The sequence below is a fragment of the Podarcis muralis genome, chromosome 2 (assembly GCF_964188315.1).
Source record: "Podarcis muralis chromosome 2, rPodMur119.hap1.1, whole genome shotgun sequence".
In the NCBI taxonomy this organism is placed as follows: Eukaryota; Metazoa; Chordata; class Lepidosauria; order Squamata; family Lacertidae; genus Podarcis; species Podarcis muralis.
Genome location: NC_135656.1, coordinates 96,947,889 through 96,968,152, shown reverse-complemented (window position 1 = coordinate 96,968,152; position 20,264 = coordinate 96,947,889). Strand labels below are relative to the sequence as shown.

Sequence of the window (20,264 nt, the reverse complement as noted above, 5' to 3'; positions counted from 1 at the left end):
TATGACTGCTATTGCTCATGAAATATGACATGAAATCGCAGAATGTCATTGCCACCTTAAAAAAGAGAAGCAGAAACAGCATTTCCCCCTAGATTTACAAATGAGAGAGAAGTGTAGTTATCACGTGGAACTCTTACTTTTAAATTAGCTTCAGACTGGTAGTAAGGAGGTGGAGAAAGGCTATGAAATCAAATGTTGGTACTTTTTCTAGATAGTCAGAGGAGGAGGATGGGAAGGTGACATTCACTGCAGCGCAGTTCCCCCCACCCCCTGCCCTGTAAATGACACATATTTCCTATCTCCAGATGTCAATGTCATGATGTGGTTGTTTGATTAGATGATGAAGGGAGAATTGAGCTATAGGTTCAGGTCTGTTGCTGTGCCCTTTATGTCTTGCTGAAGCAGCCCTCCTTCTGTTCGCTGCTTTGAAACCTGAGTATCAACAACAGGATTTTTACCCAACACCTCTCCCCCCAATTATGTGAATTGATTTTGTGTTGGGGGGCTGCAAAGAATGGCCTCACAATGTCGTGGAAACAGTGACTGGGGCTGTACACACACCGTACATTTAAGGCACATAACTTTCCCAAAGAATCTTGGGAACTGTAGTTCTGTGAGAGGTAAACTACAATTCCCAAGATTCTTTGAGAATTGTAGTTTCTCTCTCACAGAACTACAATTCCAAGCACCCTTAACAAGCTGCAGTTCCCAGTTTTCTTTAAGGGACGTCATATGCTTTAAATATATGATATGTACACAGAGTTCACTTCAGGCCCTGATCTAACACACTGGAACACTTTGAGAAAGAAGGATCAGTCCTCACCAGATACTACTCAATTATAATTTTTTAAAAGCCCACCAGATTAAGAACAGAGTTAAGTCTATCTCATCTTGACTTAAGCTCCACAAAGTCAGGAAATTGGAAGCTATAGCTAATGCCTTAACAGATACACCCCATTATCAGCAGTGCTGTTGTGCAATGTCACAAACTGTGTTTGCTTACAAGTTACTGTTGCAGGAAACTGCCCCCCTCAAATCATTCAATTTGTACAAATACGACACACACACACACTCACACACGACATATGCGGCGTTTCTGTTATAAATTCATAGTAAATCAACCGTACATCAGATTTACACCAGTCCACTTTTATTTTGCTCCATGAAGGAAGGACTTTCAAAGGGGGATGGTTTGATACAGGATGGCCATAATCCCTTAAGCGTACCAACACGTACTCAGGAGCCCTACCTAGTTGGCATGACAACCTTGATGGCCCCAAACAGAAGACCATCAAGGTCACAAAGGACTTGCATATGGGAGTGGATTCAACACGGACTGGAACAAAGGACAATGATCAGACCTTCCCTCTGGGGGCAGGAAACTGCCAACTCCCCTTTGCACTCTGGAAATGACTCATGGGGAGCGGGAAAGGAGGAACCAGCCAGGTGACAAGATACTCAGGTTACCTCCACAACTCCTCCCTCAACCCCTACTTTTTGTGATGTGTCAATGATGTAGTCATGATGTAGTTCTAGGGGTGTAGTTTGGGGGATTAGTAACTAATAAAATTTGGGGTCTTCTTTTGTTCTGGGCTTCCATCTTGCTTCATCTTGTTGTGGGTGGGAGTCCCGTCGCGACAGTTTCCAATAAAGGCCAAGCCTACAGGCTGCTGTTTTGCTCCAAATTGTCCTGGTTGGTTTCTTTGTTTTTTTGTCCAAGGGAGCCCTCGGATTTCTCCGTTAACAGTTACGATCTGTGAAACAGTTCTCAGAAGATCCTAAACTATACTATTTCACAGGGGTCCGTAATATACAGCTATATCCATCAAAGCAGGACTGTTTGCCCCAATCCTAATTGCAAGTGTCCCTGTTCAAACCCCTGAGAAATCCCTACTACGCATATTAGCTGCAATACTCAGAAGACAATTACAATGTACCAAGCAAGTGTACTATACAAGTCTGTTGCTGCATCTGTATGGCTATATGCAGCCACAGAATATGTAACTAGAGACCTGTAGACCTGCGTAATGGCAGTCATACAAATCAAAACGTGACTTTCAGCATTTTCACTATTACCTCTCTTTACTTGTTGCCTTTAGGCGCACAGTGCAAAAATCCCCAGTTTTCAGAGTTCCTTCACCTGTCCTCAATGATCTCGCCAACATCATACAATGCCTCCTGCCCTTCCCCTCCGTGATCTGCTTTCCCCTGCTTCTCAGTCCATAGCCTGCCCCATTCCCTTCCTTCAGCCACCACGCTTCCTAGATTTCCCCTGTCCCTTACCTCCTCTCGATCTTGGGGCCTCTTCTCACTTAACTTTTAACCACAAGCCTCCCGCATAGCTCAGCACCCACACCTCCTGTCTGCCAATGGCTCTGGGCTCCTCATTTGCAAAGGTTTCATGGTCTTTCGGCATTCTGAACAGTTAGAATGTTGTGAACATTCTGTGACATCACAGCAACTTAGTCAAGATGGTGTGGACACTCTGAGACAGAAAATGTCAGGTAAACATCAGTCTTCCCTTTTGTTCAAGGGAAGTTTGCTTCAATTGAAGTTTGCTTCAATTTTTCAGAAGGAACAAAATTAACAACGGCAACATGGTATCGCTTGTTATATTCCTTGAGGCTTCCAGAAGCAATTACCTTACGGTCATCTATTTTTCATTCACATAAAGTTGTTGTCACTTCACAAACACTTTAATATTAAGAGGGTGCCTATTGAGAGGGCTAAAAATCAATCTTAACCCTACCAAAATAATAGTAGCACAACCCCACATACAAGCAAAGTCTTGAGCGGTAAAAGTTAAAGAATTTGCGCTGTGCGTAATGAGCATTCATCTTGCATGCACACAAAAGAATCATCATCATCTTCCCATCACAGGTATTTCCCCTGGGAATGGATGGAGAATGAATTTTAAAGGGGCGTGATTGAATGCTAGGTTGGAAACGAATTCCAAAGTCAACATGTTTTTGCCACTGCTAATTCTCTTGCATGGCGGAAAATGCAAACTGAACGGAATTGGAAGACCATGTGGAAACTGAGGTTAACAAGATGGGCTGTGGGGTTGCGGGTGTGCTCAAAATATGCAAATTAATTTTGCTCATTAACTGTAGCTGGAAATTTTCGAGAAATAAATAGCCACCATTGACTTTTTTGTGGGGGGGACGGGGAGGAAAACGAGACCACGAAGTGACGGCTTCGTGTAAGTTTACACATTCAGACATTGTTCACGCACCAATCACCACCTTGTGAAATCGCCAGCAACTTATCACCATGTCGCTGGGCTCCCAGTTGTGGAGTGTTTGTGGATAAAGTAGTAGGTATTCACGTGCTAATTGATGCCAGCAATTTCATATATTTCTTTGTTGCAATGTGATAATAACTGAGGCTCCCAAGAGTTTATTTTTAACATGGAAACTTGCCTCTAAATGAGGTGATTTCAGAAATGGTACCAAAGCAGATGGTACAGATTTTTTTTATATAAAAAAAAAACCCCAAAACCACTCTAATTAACTGAACGCTGAATTGTCATGAAACTATATGTAAACATGACAAATGTGGAAAAAACTACAGTTTTTGTGCAGCAGCCAAGTTAAGCTCTAAATTATTCTGGGGCCCCCCACTTCTGCAACTGGGATAATGTTTAAAGAAACAGATTTGCATACATTTGCATAGGTTATTTTGGTCCCACCATTTGTTTGGCAGATTTTCACTGCTCAAAGTTTGGGAGTTTTGTTTATTCTTCTCGTTGCCATGGTAACAACGAAGGGTCCCTACACAGGCAGCCACTCTAAACACACCCCTTCCATACTCCCTAAGCGTATGGAGAAACTTTCCAGGTTTCTCAGAATAACCAGGATGTCAAGACCTTTCCTGTTTTAAGTTGATGTGATCTTATATAAATGGTTTTCTTTCTGTGGTTGGTAGCCTGGACTGGAACGCAAACTGCGGTTTAGAAATGCAAATTCTCATATGCTGGCCTGGCGACAGCTCCTCCGTTAAGCCACAGCAGAGGTACAGAAGAGATGCAGGGCCAGTCCATTGGCTCTGCTGAGACATAAGATGCTTTTACCTCCTCCTTACCCTATGCTATTTCCAACCCAGCTGATCCTTTTAAGAACTTTGTGAAGAACTGTTGCCTGGGATTGGTTTTTTCCTCCTCCTTCCCTGTCCCCTTTTCCTTTTGTGCCTTGTCTCTTTGATTGTATATCTAAGGGCAAGGGTTGTATTGTTGTTGTTGTTGTTGTTGTTGTTGTTCCTCTGTAAGTTGGCTCTGGGAACCCTTTTGGCTGAAGAATGGGGTAGCAATGCAGAAAATAATAAACGTGCTGTGGAGTAACACTTGTGATGATTATAAATAGTCACAAGGTGGTGCTAGAGTGCTATATTCATAGGTAAAGGTATAGGTAAAGGTAAAGGTAAAGGGACCCCTGGCCTTTAGGTCCAGTCGTGACCGACTCTGGGGTTGCGGCGCTCATCTCGCTTTATTGGTTGAGGGAGCCAGCGCACAGCTTCCGGGTCATGTGGCCAGCATGACTAAGCCGCATCTGGTGAACCAGAGCAGCACATGGAAACGCCGTTTACCTTCCTGCTGCAGTGGTACCTATTTATCTACTTGCACTTTGACATGCTTTCAAACTGCTAGATTGGCAGGAGCAGGGACCGAGCAACGGGAGCTCACCCCGTCACAGGGATTCGAACCACCAACCTTCTGATCGGCAAGCCCTAGGCTCTGTAGTTTAACCCACAGCGCCACCCACGTCCCCTTATATTCATAGGTACTGCACAGCATTATGTCATAGAACAAGGAACAGGATCCCTCCTCCTTGGGGGCCGGAGTGTTTATCGTCAGCATGTTTTTTTATGACAAGGATGCAGTTCTAGGGACCCAGGCTGCACTCAGTGTTAACACAAACGAGCATCCAGTGGGGGAAGTCCCAGGTTTAGTCCCTGCCTGAGACTCTGGAGAGTCAGTGCCTGCCAGAGTAGACAATAGTGGACCAAGCAGGTAAATAGTATGGCCTGATCTAAGAAACCTTCTTACATGAAAAGGTTTTTCAAAAGAGATAATCACTCAAAGGGACATATTTATTGACTTAAGCTAATCATGCCACTTTCTTGTTGTTTAGTCGTTTAGTCATGTCCGACTCTTCGTGACCCCATGGACCAGAGCATGCCAGGCACTCCTGTCTTCCACTGCCTCCTGCAGTTTGATCAGACTCATGTTTGTAGCTTCGAGAACACTGTCCAACCATCTCGTCCTCTGTCGTCCCCTTCTCCTTGTGCCCTCCATCTTTCCCAACATCAGGGTCTTTTCCAGGGAGTCTTCTCTTCTCATGAGGTGGCCAAAGTACTGGAGCCTCAGTTTCAGGATCTGTCCTTCCAGTGAGCACTCAGGGCTGATTTCCTTCAGAATGGAGAGGTTTGATCTTCTTGCAGTCCATGGGACTCTCAAGAGTCTCCTCCAGCACCAGAATTCAAAAGCATCTTTATCCCATATTAGCAAACAAAAAGGACAACCACTCTGGACTCACGTCTTTGAAGATCAAGGAGATGGAGCAACTCCCCTATGAGCAAAAGGCTACAACATTTGGGTTGGTGTTTTTTAGTTTATAGAAGAGACACATAAAGGGGGAGCATGATAGGAGCGTATAAAATTATGCATGGGGTGGAGAAAGTGAAAGAAGAAAAACTTTTCTCTCTCCCTTGTAACTCTAGAACTTGTAGACATCCAAATGAAGCTGAATGTTGGGAGATTCGGGGCAGTTGCCCTGCTCACACTGCACATAAACTATAGAATTTTGCTCCCACTACCAAGATGTAGTAGTGATCATCAGCTCAGATGGCTTGAAAAGAGGACCGGACAAATTAATGGAGGAAAAGGTTATTGGTGGCTACTGTGCTTCCACAAATAAGTTCAAACAACAACAAACCTCCAGTGAACATCGTCCAAAAGAAACCAGACTTGGGAAAGTGTTGCACCTTTGGAGTTTAGAGCTGCTCAGAATATTGGAGTGAGCATTGCACTTCCTCCCTCTCTCTCTCTCTCTCTCTCTCACACACACACACACACACACACACACACCATACAAAGGACTTTGAAAAGTCTGTCTTGTTTATTCCCACAACAACCCCTGCAACTCAAGTGAGGCTCAAGGCACTCTTTACCAGTCCACAGGGATTTGAACCCCAGGAAAGGCCAAGCAAACAGAAGGGGAAATACAGAAATCCTGGTGGGGCAGGGCTGCCATGCTACCATCCTGGCAGGTAGGGGTCCCTGTTAATTACTAGGAGTGGCATGGCAGCAGGGAGGTCAGCGTGGCGCAAATGCACCAGCAGAGCCAATCTGGCGCTCCTGGCAGTGTGCTTGCAGAGCACCCATTTTTGCCACCTAACCCTGCCTTCTCCTGGTAAGCAACAGCAACCCGCCTACTGGGAAGCGAGCAAAATGGTTCTGAACTGCCTGGCAAGCACTTATGGCTCAAAGTCCAAAACCTTCTACAGCCAAGTAGCTTTCATTTACAGAAAGGGAGCACGCTTCGGCAGGCTGGCGGTTCCCACAGCCCACAGAAGAGACACTGTGGGGAGACACAGTCTTCCACATTCAACCGATTTGGGCATGCATATGATTCTGGCTGAAATCCCTAGGTTGGTGAGCAAGTGGTCTCAGGAGGTTCCTACCCACCAAACCCTCTCTCGGAAGATTCCTTAACCCAGGTACTGCATCTCTCCCCCCCCCTCCCCCATAAGTGATATCTTCATCTGGGAAAACCCGGTCTGTTTTTCACATCCTACAGAGCCTGTCAACTGTGCAGGGCTGTCACAGCTGTTCTAAAAACGGAATTTATTTTGTTAGAGTAATCAGCTTATCACATAAAGGAGAGGAAACGAACATGTGAAACATCACTAGTAAGCTATCATTATTATTATTCCCCCCCACCCACCCTACCTACCTTCATTTTCTGTAACAAAGGGGTTTATTTTCTGCTATATGAAACTGAGATCTATTTTGCTTTTGGCTACAAAGGAGAAACAAAGAAAAACACCCCAAACTGGGAAGATGTTTTGAAATCACTTGGGAAACTGCCCGACATAAATGTTACCATGAACTCTTTTGAAATATGAGCAATAACTCATCCCTTTCTTTCTTTCTTTTTCCGTACACATGTGTTCATAACCTTTCCTGCTCCGATTGCAGCGCAGTGTCAACAGCTTCATCAATTATCCATGGCTAAAAAGTGGACGCTAACATTCAGAGAGTGTTATTAATTGGCCTCGGCGGCGCGTAATGAGTTTAAAAGCTCCTACCTGGGTGCCCCCGGGGATGGTGGCTAGTCGCGGACAACAATTTACAGCACACCATTAACACATATGCCAGGAACAGCCACTGAGACGGAAGCATTGATTTGGCACAGGACCTCATCCTGCAGGCAGCGGGGAAGGGGTGGGGGAAAGGAAGACAATGAGTGAGACGGACAATATATAATTTGGGAGTAATGTAAAAGAAAAAGGGAAAGTTGCAAAGGAGGGGGGCTGGTGACAGACTGGAAATTAATTGGAATGGATTATTAAAAAAAAAAAATACTTAAGGGGGTGGAATCACATTTGCACCTAAGCCAAGATCAATTCGCTACCAGCCATGTCTCATAATAAGAAGGGATTCAGAATAGCAGCTGATGCTTCCTCCATATACACAGCTGGAAGGGTCTCTGGGTGTGATTCTGTTCGAAGGGCTGGGCATGGCTCAGCATGAGATCTTTACAACACACACATACAAATAAAGTACATGGGATTTCTTTTAAGTAACGTTTTGGAACAGACCATTCAAATCACTGGTCTGCAACGGATCAGCCAAGGTAGCTCAAACCAGCACTGCTATGACTATCTTCTGGGGAAATGAAAGATGACGAAAAGTGGTTTGTGTGTGAGAGAGAGGGGGGAGGGGAGTAACTTGTGGTGCTCCTAATGCGGTTGGATCCCAACTCCCATCCATTCCAGCCGGCATAACCAGTGGTCAAGGATGATGGAAGCTGTAGTCCAAGAACACATGGAGGGACACTAGTTCCTAACCCCTGATGAAGAGAGATACTTTTATTTTCATTTTAGTGGTTGGATTTATGGGTTGGGCATCATTTTCCACTCTATCCTATATTCATCACTTGCAGCGCTGTTTCTTTTCTGCTGCAGTTTGTATTCCGTCAAGAATTATGCTATTCATGTTGATGTCTGCTGTGGAAAAGTTACATAACAGCATAATATATGTAATTTGAGACATAGATTACATAAGTTTTGACATTATTCCAACCCATTTCAAGGCAAAGGAAACACAGTGCAGATGGGGGGGTGCAATCAATTACACATCACTAATAATAATAATAATAATTTTATTATTTATACCCTGCCCATCTGGCTGCATTGCCCCAGCCACTCTGGGCGGCTTCCAACACATATAAAAAATTCAGTGGCAGATTGAAAGCAACAGCAGCAGCAGCAAATACTGATCATATTCACTGGGTTGATTTGCAGTCCAGACATGGGACAAACGAGTAAAGATGGGGAATTTGTGCTCCCATTTCCATTTTCATCTGAATTATCCCTAGTCCTAGGTCTAGAAAACCTGAACGACACTGATTTTAAATTACAGAAATGATGCCACAGGGAAGAGAGAGGGAAAGAGATTTTAAAAGGACAGAATGGAAATTGTGTGGCATGAAAACATCCAAAGTACCATTGCTCTGGACCCCGGCCAAAGATTGCTGCTTTGCCATCTGGACCTTCTGGCTGAACAGGACACTGGCTTACATCCAAGCAACAATGTGGCCACAATATGAATTAGATATTCCATGGCATGAACCAGAACTATAACCTGCGATGAGTGTGGTGGTGAGATGGGAGGTCAGGCCCCTAGATGGAAGGGGTTGCTGTCTCTTAAGCAGTATCATGCAGTTGACTGGAGAACATAAATTCTGTGAATCCCAGGAAGTCCCAGCTTTGGCTTTGCTCAATCTTTCTGTATGGAGCCAGGGACAGCGCTAACAAGAGCTCAACCCCTCTGCAATGCATTTTAAGGCCAGGACTCAGCATGTAATGCCATAATGAAGGTGCAAGCGCCTCTGGACATCTGCAGAGTGCCTCGCCCTCACTGAGTAACTAGGCCATGCACAGGGCTGGCTCCAGGTTTGAAGAAGACCTGGACAAAGTGTCCTCCAGTGGTCATCCTCCTCTGTCAGGACCCTATTGGACACACCTGGCTGGGGCAGCAACACTAAGTCTAGCCAACCTTTCAATTTCCCCAGAGCTCCTCAGAGTGATGCTAGGTTGGGAACATTGTCAGAAAGGAAAGGAGTGCCAAGATCCAGCCACTTGGTGCAGCTCAGAGTGACAGGCCAGAAAAACAATTATAATGTCTATTGTGTAATAGTTCCTCCAGGGCCGGCCCACCCATGAGGCAAGGTGAGGTGACTGCCTCAGGCAGCAGGATCCATGGGGGCAGCAGATCCTGGTGTTGGGGTCTGGCTCAGGTGCTCTGATAACTGCCCAAGGATGCCAGGTACTGATATATCTGGGCTTGGAGAATATTTCTAGATTTACACTGGTATTTTCAAAATTTGGTCCTGGCTGTAGCCCAGGAATATGAAGAGAAATCTCTCAGGAACAAGAAGCAACTCTGAAAAAAGGAGGATTGAATCTTTAGAACCAGGTTATCAGAGCTGAATAACAGCGCTCCAAAAAAATGCATTCCAAATCATGTTTTTCCACCTTCCCAAATCAGTTACCTGTGTAACGTCAATTGAAGGTAATTAATATTACCCATCAGACATTCCAGGAATCCTCATAGTCTATTAAAAAGATGAAGCATTCCCCTTACCTTAGCACCTTTTCCAGGTTTTGACTGTAGTTAAACAGATTTATCAGTGTACATATCCTGCAGTAAATCCAAATTCCCATTTGAAAATAGGCACAAGCATTTCTGCATATCCCAAGCTTTCCTCCACATCCAGGGTCTAGAGAAAAAACAAAATTAGGCAGCAATTAACGAGGGCTTAGACAGGTGCTGGTAGAAACTTTGTAAAACTATTGTTGCACTATGCCACGTCTTCAGAGCAAGACAATTCCACAGCAACATTCTATGAAGAAAGTCTATAGGCCTTATTTTAACAGCAGTGTAATTGACTCGGCAATATCAATTTTTGTACCTATTCAATTTTAACTCCAGTTATACACCCAAAGAGCTTTGTATCAGTGATACAAAGATATTCCCAAAGTTAATAAAAGGGTGCACCCATGCACTCCCCCAGCTTAAAAACAGGTAATTCTTTCTGATCTGCGCCTATTGGTTTCTGCTTTCCTTCACTGTGCAGCGAAAGGGCTTGTCACGAGACAGGTGTTTACATTCCACAGTCTGTACTGTTGGAGTTTCTCACGGGAAAGGGAGACTGGATGTGACGTACACTGGTTTCCTGTTTTTCACTGTGTGATTCTCTCCAAGCTGTCGAGGAGAGAGGATGCTTTTTCTGCTCCGGCAGAGGCAAGATGTCTTTCTGTAATATAACTGCTTTGAACTGTAAATAAAGCAATACTGAGTATGTAGTACGTACTCCTCATCCTTCCGCTGGGCACGGAACTCTGCTTTACATCAACACGTGGTTATGGGCCCAGAAGTCGAATCGGAGTGCCGGCAAAGGATCGGAATGCAGAGGGTCAGATCGGGTCGGAATCTGCTCTGCGCGTAAACATGATTGATGAGGTATGTACTACTGCTCCGGGCAGCCTGCCAGCTTCTAGTTAATGGCTTTATGGCTGGACTTTGAACTTTTAAAGCCGTTTTGCCGGGAATACGCAAAAGGCTCCCAGGCACAAGTTACTATGCTGGGGAAATCGAAAGTAACTTTTAAGTGCGCTTTTGGAATGAGGCAGCTGCAGCAGTGACGCAGCAAGAATTAAAGCAGCATATATAACGCTGAAGGCTAATGCCAGAGTCATGATGGCCCTTCAGGATGCTTGTGGGATTCCTAAGCTCAACAAGAATAACTATGCGGACTGGGTTCTGTATGCAGAGGCAATTCTGCGGAAAGAGGGTTTGTTTGAGGTGATTACAGAAACCCCCCCAGCTCCAGTTACAGATGCATGGAAAGCTAAGGATTCCAAAGCACGGGGAGTACTTACATTGATAGTATCCCCAGAAGAGCTCTGTCTATTGCGTGATAAGACCTCAGCCAGAGAAATTTGGGATTCTTTGAGAGAGGCTCACTTAAGGACAGAAGCTGGATCTACTATGTTTTACTTCAACAAGCTGCATAATATGGCTCTTGCTGAAGGTGGAGATGTGCGTTTACATCTGATGGAGATGCAAAATCTGAGACATGAGCTGCAACAGAGAGGACTCAACTTTCCAGAGGCTGTGTATTCTTTCATGATACTACAATCTTTGGGTTCAGGTTGGGAGTCTGTTGCAACCCAGATTGCTGTGCAGCCAACCGCTCAGCTGACAGTGGACTTTGTTACTGCCGTGATTCAGAATGAAGCAGATCGCCGGGGTGCTAGCTGCATGGGCAAGGGGGAGTCTTCACAGACGTCGTCCCATAGTGCAGTGGAACCACCAGATGGCGCCAAAGCTTTGAAGGCAGTGAAATGCTACTCGTGTGGACGTCTAGGCCATATGAAGAGGGAATGCAGATATCCCAAGGCCAAGACAGAGCAGCGCAGCGAAAGCTCATCGCGCGGAAAAGGCCGAGGCAAAGGCAAAGGTCCGGTGTCTAGGACAACGCAGCACAAGGCTATGGTTTCACGCTTCACTCCAAAGGTTGCAGAGGTCCAGAAGACGTCTAGATCTTTCTTCGTTGTTGATTCGGCGGCGACCCACCACATGTGCAATGATAAGAGACTGTTTGTGTCTTTTACACCGCAGGAAGGTGCGATTCACCAGGCGGATGACCACACTATTCCCAGTAAAGGCTACGGAACTGTTGTTCTTCACAGTTTGGACTTATCGATACAGAATGTCCTTTACGTGCCAGACGCTAAACATAATCTGCTCAGCGTTGGACAGCTGATTGAGCGGAACATTGACGTGTCCTTCAAGAACAAGAAGTGCATCATCACAAAGAAAAATGACTATGAATTGCATGCTGAATATGTTGATCGTTTGTTTGTTTTGTATTATGATGATGTTGTGCAGGATGACACTTGTTGCATTGCAGGTTCTAACAAAAGTTTGCATGCAGAATGTATTCATGATTTTCATCGAAAATTTGGACATTTGCATTTTGAGGCAGTATCTAAAATGCCTGCCTTGGTTGAAGGTATGACTATTAAACCCTGCAAGTACCACATGAAGTGCAAAGCATGCGCAGCAAACAAGGTGAAAATGGCTGCGAAAGGTAAGGTGTCTAGTAGGCAAGCTACGGAACCATACCAAATTGTTCATGCTGATTTGGTTGGACCACTATCGCCCTCTTTGGGTGGAAATAGGTACTTCATGGTTCTCATTGACGCATTTTCGAGATATATTTTTGTGTACAATCTCAAGCAGAAATCAGAGGCTTTTCCTAGGTTCAAGGAATTCTGTGCTTGGTTGGAAAATGTGCATGGTAAGAAGATAAAGACTCTTTTCAGTGATCGCGGGGGAGAATTCACTTCTCAGCAGTTTGAAGCTTTTCTGACTGAGAAAGGAATTCAACACGATTTGTCTAGTCCTCGCTCGCCATGGCAGAATGGACTTGCGGAACGGGCAAATCAGACATTGCTTCAAGGGTTAAAAACCTTGCTGCATGATGCCAATCTTCCAGAGAGTTATTGGGCCGAATCTCTCTCGTGTTTTGTTTACAGTTACAATCGCAGGTTATCTTCAGCGATTGGTTGTACCCCCTATGAGAAGATGTTTGGCAAGAAGCCATACATCAAACACATGAAAATTTTTGGTTCTGACATGTGGGTTCACTCACCACAAAATTCCAAGTTAGACAAGCGTGGATTGCATGGTATCTTTCTAGGTTATCAGAAAGGGTCTTACAGAATAATGATGACTGACTCTAAGACAATTAAGCTCACGAGAAGTGTTGAGTACAATGCAAAGTGGGGGGAGAATGTGGGAATTTTCCAATGTTATCCTGATGACGGTGATGAGACTGAGGATAATCAAAAGCAACCACAACAACCCACTGATGAAGGTTCTGAGTCTGAATCTGAAACTGAATCGGGTGATTCAGAGGATTTCAAGAGTGCGAAAGCCTCTATGCGACCCTCTGAAAGCTCTGATCGAGAAGAATTGGAGGAACCATTGTTCACAATAGGTCGTTTTTCTCCTAAGAAGGAAGAGGAGAGTGTTGAAGACTTAAGGCTAATTCGTAGGTCACAGAGAGCCACAAAAGGCAAACCTCCAAAGAGATTTGCTGATGAGTTTGCTACGATAGCAGTAACAGCTGTTAAAAGCTCCAAGAAGGTATTTGAACCTTCAAGTTTCCAAGAAATCCAGGGTTTGGATTCAAAGGAAGCTGAGCCATGGTTAAATGCCATGAAGGCTGAGCTTGATTCCTTGGAAAGGAACAAAACATGGGAGCTAGTTCCAGTAATTCCAGGAATGAAACTGCTTGGAAGCAAATGGGTCTTCAAAGCGAAGACAGATCAAAATGGCAAGATAGTCAGACACAAAGCCAGATTGGTAGCCAGAGGTTTTGCACAAGTACCAGGTGAAGACTATCACGAGACCTACTCACCCACAGTGAGGTATGAAAGCATTAGGCTTATGCTCAAGCTAGCTGCAGAGGAAAATCTACACATTAGTCACCATGATATTAATACAGCTTTTCTGTACGGATCTCTAGATGAATCACTTTATATGCTTCCACCTGATGGCGTACAGGTAAAACAGGGATTTGTTTGTGCTCTGAAGAAATCCCTTTATGGTCTCAAACAAAGTGCACGGTGTTGGCACACAAAACTCACTGAAGTATTGTTTTCTCTAGGTTTTCAGCAAGGGAAAGCTGATCCATGTGTATTTGTCAAAGAGGAGGGGCAAAAGAAACTGTACTGTTTGTTTTATGTTGATGATTTATTATTCTTTTGGAAAGATGTCGCAATGTACAATAACGCCCTAGCTCAACTGAAAGAGCACTTTGACATGAAAGATCTTGGTGAGGTAAGCAACTACCTATCTCTAGAAATAGAGAGAGATCAAGATGGTAACATTCTAGTACACCAGTCACGGAAAATTGCTGATGTGTTAAGCAAACTAAACCTGATGGATGCTAACCCTGTAGACACACCGATGACAACAGGTTATCAGGTAGATGACACTGAAGAAGCATTTTCTGACACTACACTGTACAGAAGTGTGCTAGGCAAGCTAAACTTCATTGCCAGATGTTCAAGACCAGACATTGCTGTTAGCTGTAATTTGCTAAGCAGACAAGTCAACAATCCTAGTGTCAAGGATTGGAAAGCTCTGAAACGCATAGCGCGGTATTTGAAAGGCACTATGCATTACAGACTGAGATTTAACAATCAGAAGTCTGGTGGTCTTGAGATATTTGCAGATGCAAGTTTTGGAAGTGACACTACAGACAGGAAAAGTACGTCTGGAGTTTGCTACATGTACAATCAGGGTCTGTTTGATTGGTCATGCAAGAAGCAAACAACAATTAGCTTAAGTACTTGTGAAGCAGAACTGAATGCACTGTCTTATTCACTAAAGGATTGTGAATGGTTGATACAATTGTGCAAAGATATGAAAATTCCTGTCAAATGTCCAATCCAGGTTTACCAGGACAACAGAGCATGTTTGGCTTTGCTGAAGTCTGAAGGTTGTAAGCAAAGCACGAAGCACTTGCAATTAAAGTTGCAGCATGCTAGGGAATGTATTCAGAAGGGACTCGTAACGGTGTCCTATATGCCAGGTAATGAAATTCCTGCTGATGTATTGTCCAAGATTGTATCAAAGGATCAACACTGTACCTATGTGCAGAAGTTGGGTTTGTACTGATGTTGTACGAACACGCTGCCCAGTGATGTTCACAGAAAGGGGGAGGATGTTGGTTTCTGCTTTCCTTCACTGTGCAGCGAAAGGGCTTGTCACGAGACAGGTGTTTACATTCCACAGTCTGTACTGTTGGAGTTTCTCACGCGAAAGGGAGACTGGATGTGACGTACACTGGTTTCCTGTTTTTCACTGTGTGATTCTCTCCAAGCTGTCGAGGAGAGAGGATGCTTTTTCTGCTCCGGCAGAGGCAAGATGTCTTTCTGTAATATAACTGCTTTGAACTGTAAATAAAGCAATACTGAGTATGTAGTACGTACTCCTCATCCTTCCGCTGGGCACGGAACTCTGCTTTACATCAACAGCGCCCACCTTGATTATGTATCTTATGCAAGAAATCTGTACAGCCAGCTCCTATAACCTTGGTGCCACTTTGCTCTAAGAACAGCCTTCTGGATCAAGCCAATGGCTCATCTTGTCCCACAACCGCTTCTCACAGTGACCAACTGGTTGGCTAGGGGAAGCCCAAAAGCAAGACCAGAGCGCAATAACGCTCACCCCACCTGTGATTCCAGCAACTGGTATTCAGAGACATAATGCTCACAACAGAACTACTGTAGCACTATAATGTATGTTCATGTTCTGGCTCCTTCCAAAGCCAATAGAAAGCAAATATTCTATTGTATAGCACAGCAGATGCCAGAACTGGCTTAGCATTACATAGAGATCCTGAAACAGACATTTACTCAAAAGTTAGCACGTTTGAAACTTGTGACTCCCGTTCTCCAAATACTGTGCATTCTTAAACTCTGCATGTGTATTGTAACACACAATAGACTGTTCCGCAGCAAAAGTTTGAAACTCAATTCTTGTGTAGTAATGAATTCTTTCACCCACAAGAATTGAGTTCCAAACTTCTGCTGCAGAACAGTCTTAAAAACTAGTTACAGTAAGATAAATGTTTGAAAATAACTAAGTAATACATTTGGGAAGGAGGCGCAAGGCTCTGGCAGGGTCCTAGAGCCCTCATGCCTTCTTCTAGAGGTAAGAACATACAGTGGTACCTCAGGTTAAGAACTTAATTTGTTCTGGAGGTCCATTCTTAACCTGAAACTGTTCATAACCTGAAGCACCACTTTAGCTAATGGGGCCCCCTGCTGTCGCAGCACCGCCACTGCACGATTTCTGTTCTCATCCTGAAGCAAAGTTCTTAACCCGCAGTGCTATTTCTGGGTTAGCGGAGTCTGTAAGCTGAACCGTATGTAACCTGAACCGTATGTAACCCGAGGTACCACTGTAGTAGGCTTTGGGAAGGAGGTAGAAAGGTGCCCCCTTAGTCCCTGCACCCTGAGCAGGGGAGCCAGTCACATTCCCCTAAAGCTGCCTCTGCCATTATAAAGTGGAAGAGTTCTCTTCTCTGCCCCCCCCCCCCCGATTTTCATTACATAAAGGTACCTAAGGAAGGCAAAAAAAAGTGAGAGGAGAGATAGCTTGGCCTTAAAAATGCCTCTTTCCTTTGCAGGGGGAAACATTCCTTTTAACAATCTGTGAGGCTGTCCTTTCATAGAATCATAGAATCATAGAATCATAGAATCATAGAGTTGGAAGAGACCACAAGGGCCATCGAGTCCAACCCCCTGCCAAGCAGGAAACACCATCAGAGCACTCGTGACATATGGTTGTCAAGCCTCTGCTTAAAGACCTCCAAAGAAGGAGACTCCACCACACTCCTTGGCAGCAAATTCCACTGTCGGACAGCTCTTACTGTCAGGAAGTTCTTCCTAATGCTTAGGTGGAATCTTCTTTCTTGTAGTTTGGATCCATTGCTCCGTGTCCGCTTCTCTGGAGCAGCAGAAAACAGCCTTTCTCCCTCCTCTATGTGACATCCTTTTATATATTTGAACATGGCTATCATATCACCCCTTAACCTCCTCTTCTCCAGGCTAAACATGCCCAGCTCCCTTAGCCGTTCCTCATAAGGCATCATTTCCAGGCCTTTGACCATTTTGGTTGCCCTCCTCTGGACACGTTCCAGTTTGTCAGTGTCCTTCTTGAACTGTGGTGCCCAGAACTGGACACAGTACTCCAGGTGAGGTCTGACCAGAGCAGAATACAGTGGCACTATTACTTCCCTTGATCTAGATGCTATACTCCTATTGATGAGGCCCAGAATTGCATTGGCTTTTTTAGCTGCCGCGTCACACTGTTGGCTCATGTCAAGTTTGTGGTCAACCAAGACTCCTAGATCCTTTTCACATGTACTGCTCTCAAGCCAGGTGTCACCCATCTTGTATTTGTGCCTCTCATTTTTTTTGCCCAAGTGCAATACTTTACATTTCTCCCTGTTAAAATTCATCTTGTTTGTTTTGGCCCAGTTCTCTAATCTGTCAAGGTCGTTTTGAAGTGTGATCCTGTCCTCTGGGGTGTTAGCCACCCCTCCCAGTTTGGTGTCATCTGCAAATTTGATCAGGATGCCCTTGAGCCCATCATCCAAGTCGTTGATAAAGATGTTGAATAAGACCGGGCCCAAGACAGAACCCTGTGGCACCCCACTAGTCACTCTTCTCCAGGATGAAGAGGAACCATTGATGAGCACCCTTTGGGTTCGGTCAGTCAGCCAGTTACAAATCCACTGAGTGGTAGCATAGTCAAGACCGCATTTTACCAGCTTCTTTACAAGAATATCATGGGGCACCTTGTCAAATGCCTTGCTGAAATCAAGGTAGACTACATCCACTGCGTTCCCTTCATCTACCAGGCTTGTAATTCTGTCAAAAAACAAGATCAGGTTAGTCTGACATGACTTATTTTTCAGAAATCCATGCTGACTATTGGTGATCACAGCATTCCTTTCTAGGTGCTCACAGACTGTTTGCTTAATGATCTGCTCCAGAATCTTCCCTGGTATTGATGTCAGACTGACTGGGCGGTAATTATTTGGGTCCTCTCTTTTCCCCTTTTTGAAAATAGGGACAACATTTGCCCTCCTCCAGTCTGCCGGGACTTCGCCTGTTCTCCAGGAATTCTCAAAGATGACTGCCAGTGGTTCTGAAATCACATCTGCCAGTTCTTTTAATACTCTTGGATGCAGTTCATCTGGCCCTGGAGACTTGAATACATCTAGACTAGCCAAGTATTCTTGTACTATCTCCTTAGTTATTCTGGGCTGTGTTTCCTCTGCTGAATCATTTGCTCCAAATTCTTCAGGTCGGGCATTGTTTTCTTTATCGGAGAAGACTGAGGCAAAGAAGGCATTGAGGAGTTCAGCCCTTTCTGTGTCCCCTGTTTGCATTTCACCATCTTCTCCTCTGAGTGACCCCACGGTTTCTTTGTTCTTCCTTTTTCTACGAACATACCCATAAAAGCCTTTTTTGTTGCTTTTAACCTCTCTAGCAAGCCTGAGTTCATTTTGTGCTTTAGCTTTTCTGACTTTGTGTCTACACGTGCTGGCTATTTGTTTGAATTCCTCTTTGGTGGTTTCCCCCCTTTTCCATTTTTTGTACACATCCTTTTTTAATCTTAACTCAGTTAAAAGTTCTTTAGATAGCCACCCTGGCTTCTTTAGGCACCTTCCATGTTTCCGTCTCATTGGTATTGCCTGAAGTTGTGCTTTTACTATCTCCCTCTTAACAAACTCCCAGCCATCTTGAACTCCCTTTCCTTTTAGTATTACTGTCCATGGGATCTCACCCAGCACTTCCCTAAGCTTTATGAAGTCGGCTTTCTTAAAGTCGAGAAATTGAGTCCTAGTATGCTTGGCTGCTCCTTTCCGCTGTATAGTAAACTTCAGAAGAGCATGATCACTCGCGCCTAATGATCCTTCCACTTCTACCCCACTAACCAGGTCATCAACATTGGTTAGGACCAGATCTAAAATGGCTGTTCCTCTTGTTGCTTCTCCCACTTTCTGGACAATGAAGTTGTCTGCAAGGGCAGTGAGGAATCTGTTTGACCTTATGCTCTTGGCTGAGTTTGACATCCAACAAATATCCGGGTAATTGAAGTCCCCCATTACTACTATCTCCCTTCCTTTTGCATGCTTGGCCATCTGTTCCAGGAAGGCATCAGACAAAGTGACTCTGGGAAGCCCAATTCAGTGGTACCTCGGGTTAAGTACTTAATTCGTTCCAGAGGTCCGTTCTTAACCTGAAACTGTTCTTAACCTGAAGCATATGTAACCCGAGGTAATGGGGGCCTCCTGCTGCTGCTGCTGCACCGCCAGAGCACGATTAGCTAATGGGGCCTCCCACTACTGCTGCACCGCCAGAGCACGATTTCTGTTCTCATCCTGAAGCAAAGTTCTTAACCCGAGGTACTATTTCTGGGTTAGTGGAGTCTGTAACCTGAAGCGTATGTAACCCGAGGTACCACTGTATTGACTAACACACAGCATAAACAACAAGCTCACACCTGACCTTTTAATAGCAAAGAACTCTACTGGGGCAGTGCGGTTTGCAAACACAGCCCTTCCCTAGAGCAGGTGTCCACAACCTGGGGCTGTTAGCGCTGGCTGAGGCTGATGGCAGCCACCCTCCAAAGTGTCTGGAGGGCACCAAGTTGGGGAAGTGTGCCCTACAGCCTTGACACCATGCTATGGAAATATATGAACCTGGAGCTCCATTCACAGCTTCCATGAGCCCAACCCAGAGATGCACAACAACTCGATTTAACGGCAACAGGAAAAGTCAATGTGCTGGATCCATGGCTTCAAAGCACACTAGTTCGAGGTCGTACTCCAGGAGTTAAACTTTGGGAGATCACATTATAAGAGGACTGAATTCTCTCCTTAGTGGTACTTTTGAGAGACGTCTGCTCTGTATGGCTGGCCACCACAGCTACAGGGCATTTAGAATGCTACTTTAAGCCTGATCACAGCGCAGCATGCTCAATACATAAGAGACCGTGTGACACAGTTTTCTGTATCCCTTTGCATTGACATCGCACGCTTACCAGAGCTGCGGGCATTCAGGTGACAAAGGGATTCACAAACAACTGTGCATTTGTGCCCTAGAAAGATAATGGAGTTGCAATGCCGCTCATGAGATTCCGGTGCCAGTTCTCCAATGAAATGACTTGTGCTCATAGCTGAAGAGCTGCAGTTTAGTTTTTGATTACAATCACTTTCTAAATCACATTATTTTTTCCCGCTAAACGCCGAACGTTCCCCCCATCAATATTTACATATTACAAAATGCATTTTATAGCCCCCCATAATATCATCTGCTAACAATTTACTCCCATCACATTTTATGGTATCCTTTATAATGAGCAATTAAAGATGATGACTATG

At 44.6% G+C, this 20,264-nt stretch overlaps 1 protein-coding gene across 1 annotated transcript in view; it reads right to left on the bottom strand.

The window, feature by feature from the left end:
- The window catches only part of LOC114591851 (uncharacterized), a 141,645-nt gene that overhangs the window by 72,620 nt on the left and 48,761 nt on the right, over positions 1-20,264 (bottom strand). Inside the window, exons 2-3 of the mRNA XM_077925055.1 lie at positions 9,869-10,004; positions 7,309-7,424 (exon numbers count right to left, since the gene is read on the bottom strand). Coding sequence (XP_077781181.1) covers positions 7,309-7,424; positions 9,869-9,948 — 196 coding nt within the window. The 5' untranslated portion in view covers positions 9,949-10,004. The remainder of the gene's footprint in view (positions 1-7,308; positions 7,425-9,868; positions 10,005-20,264) is intronic.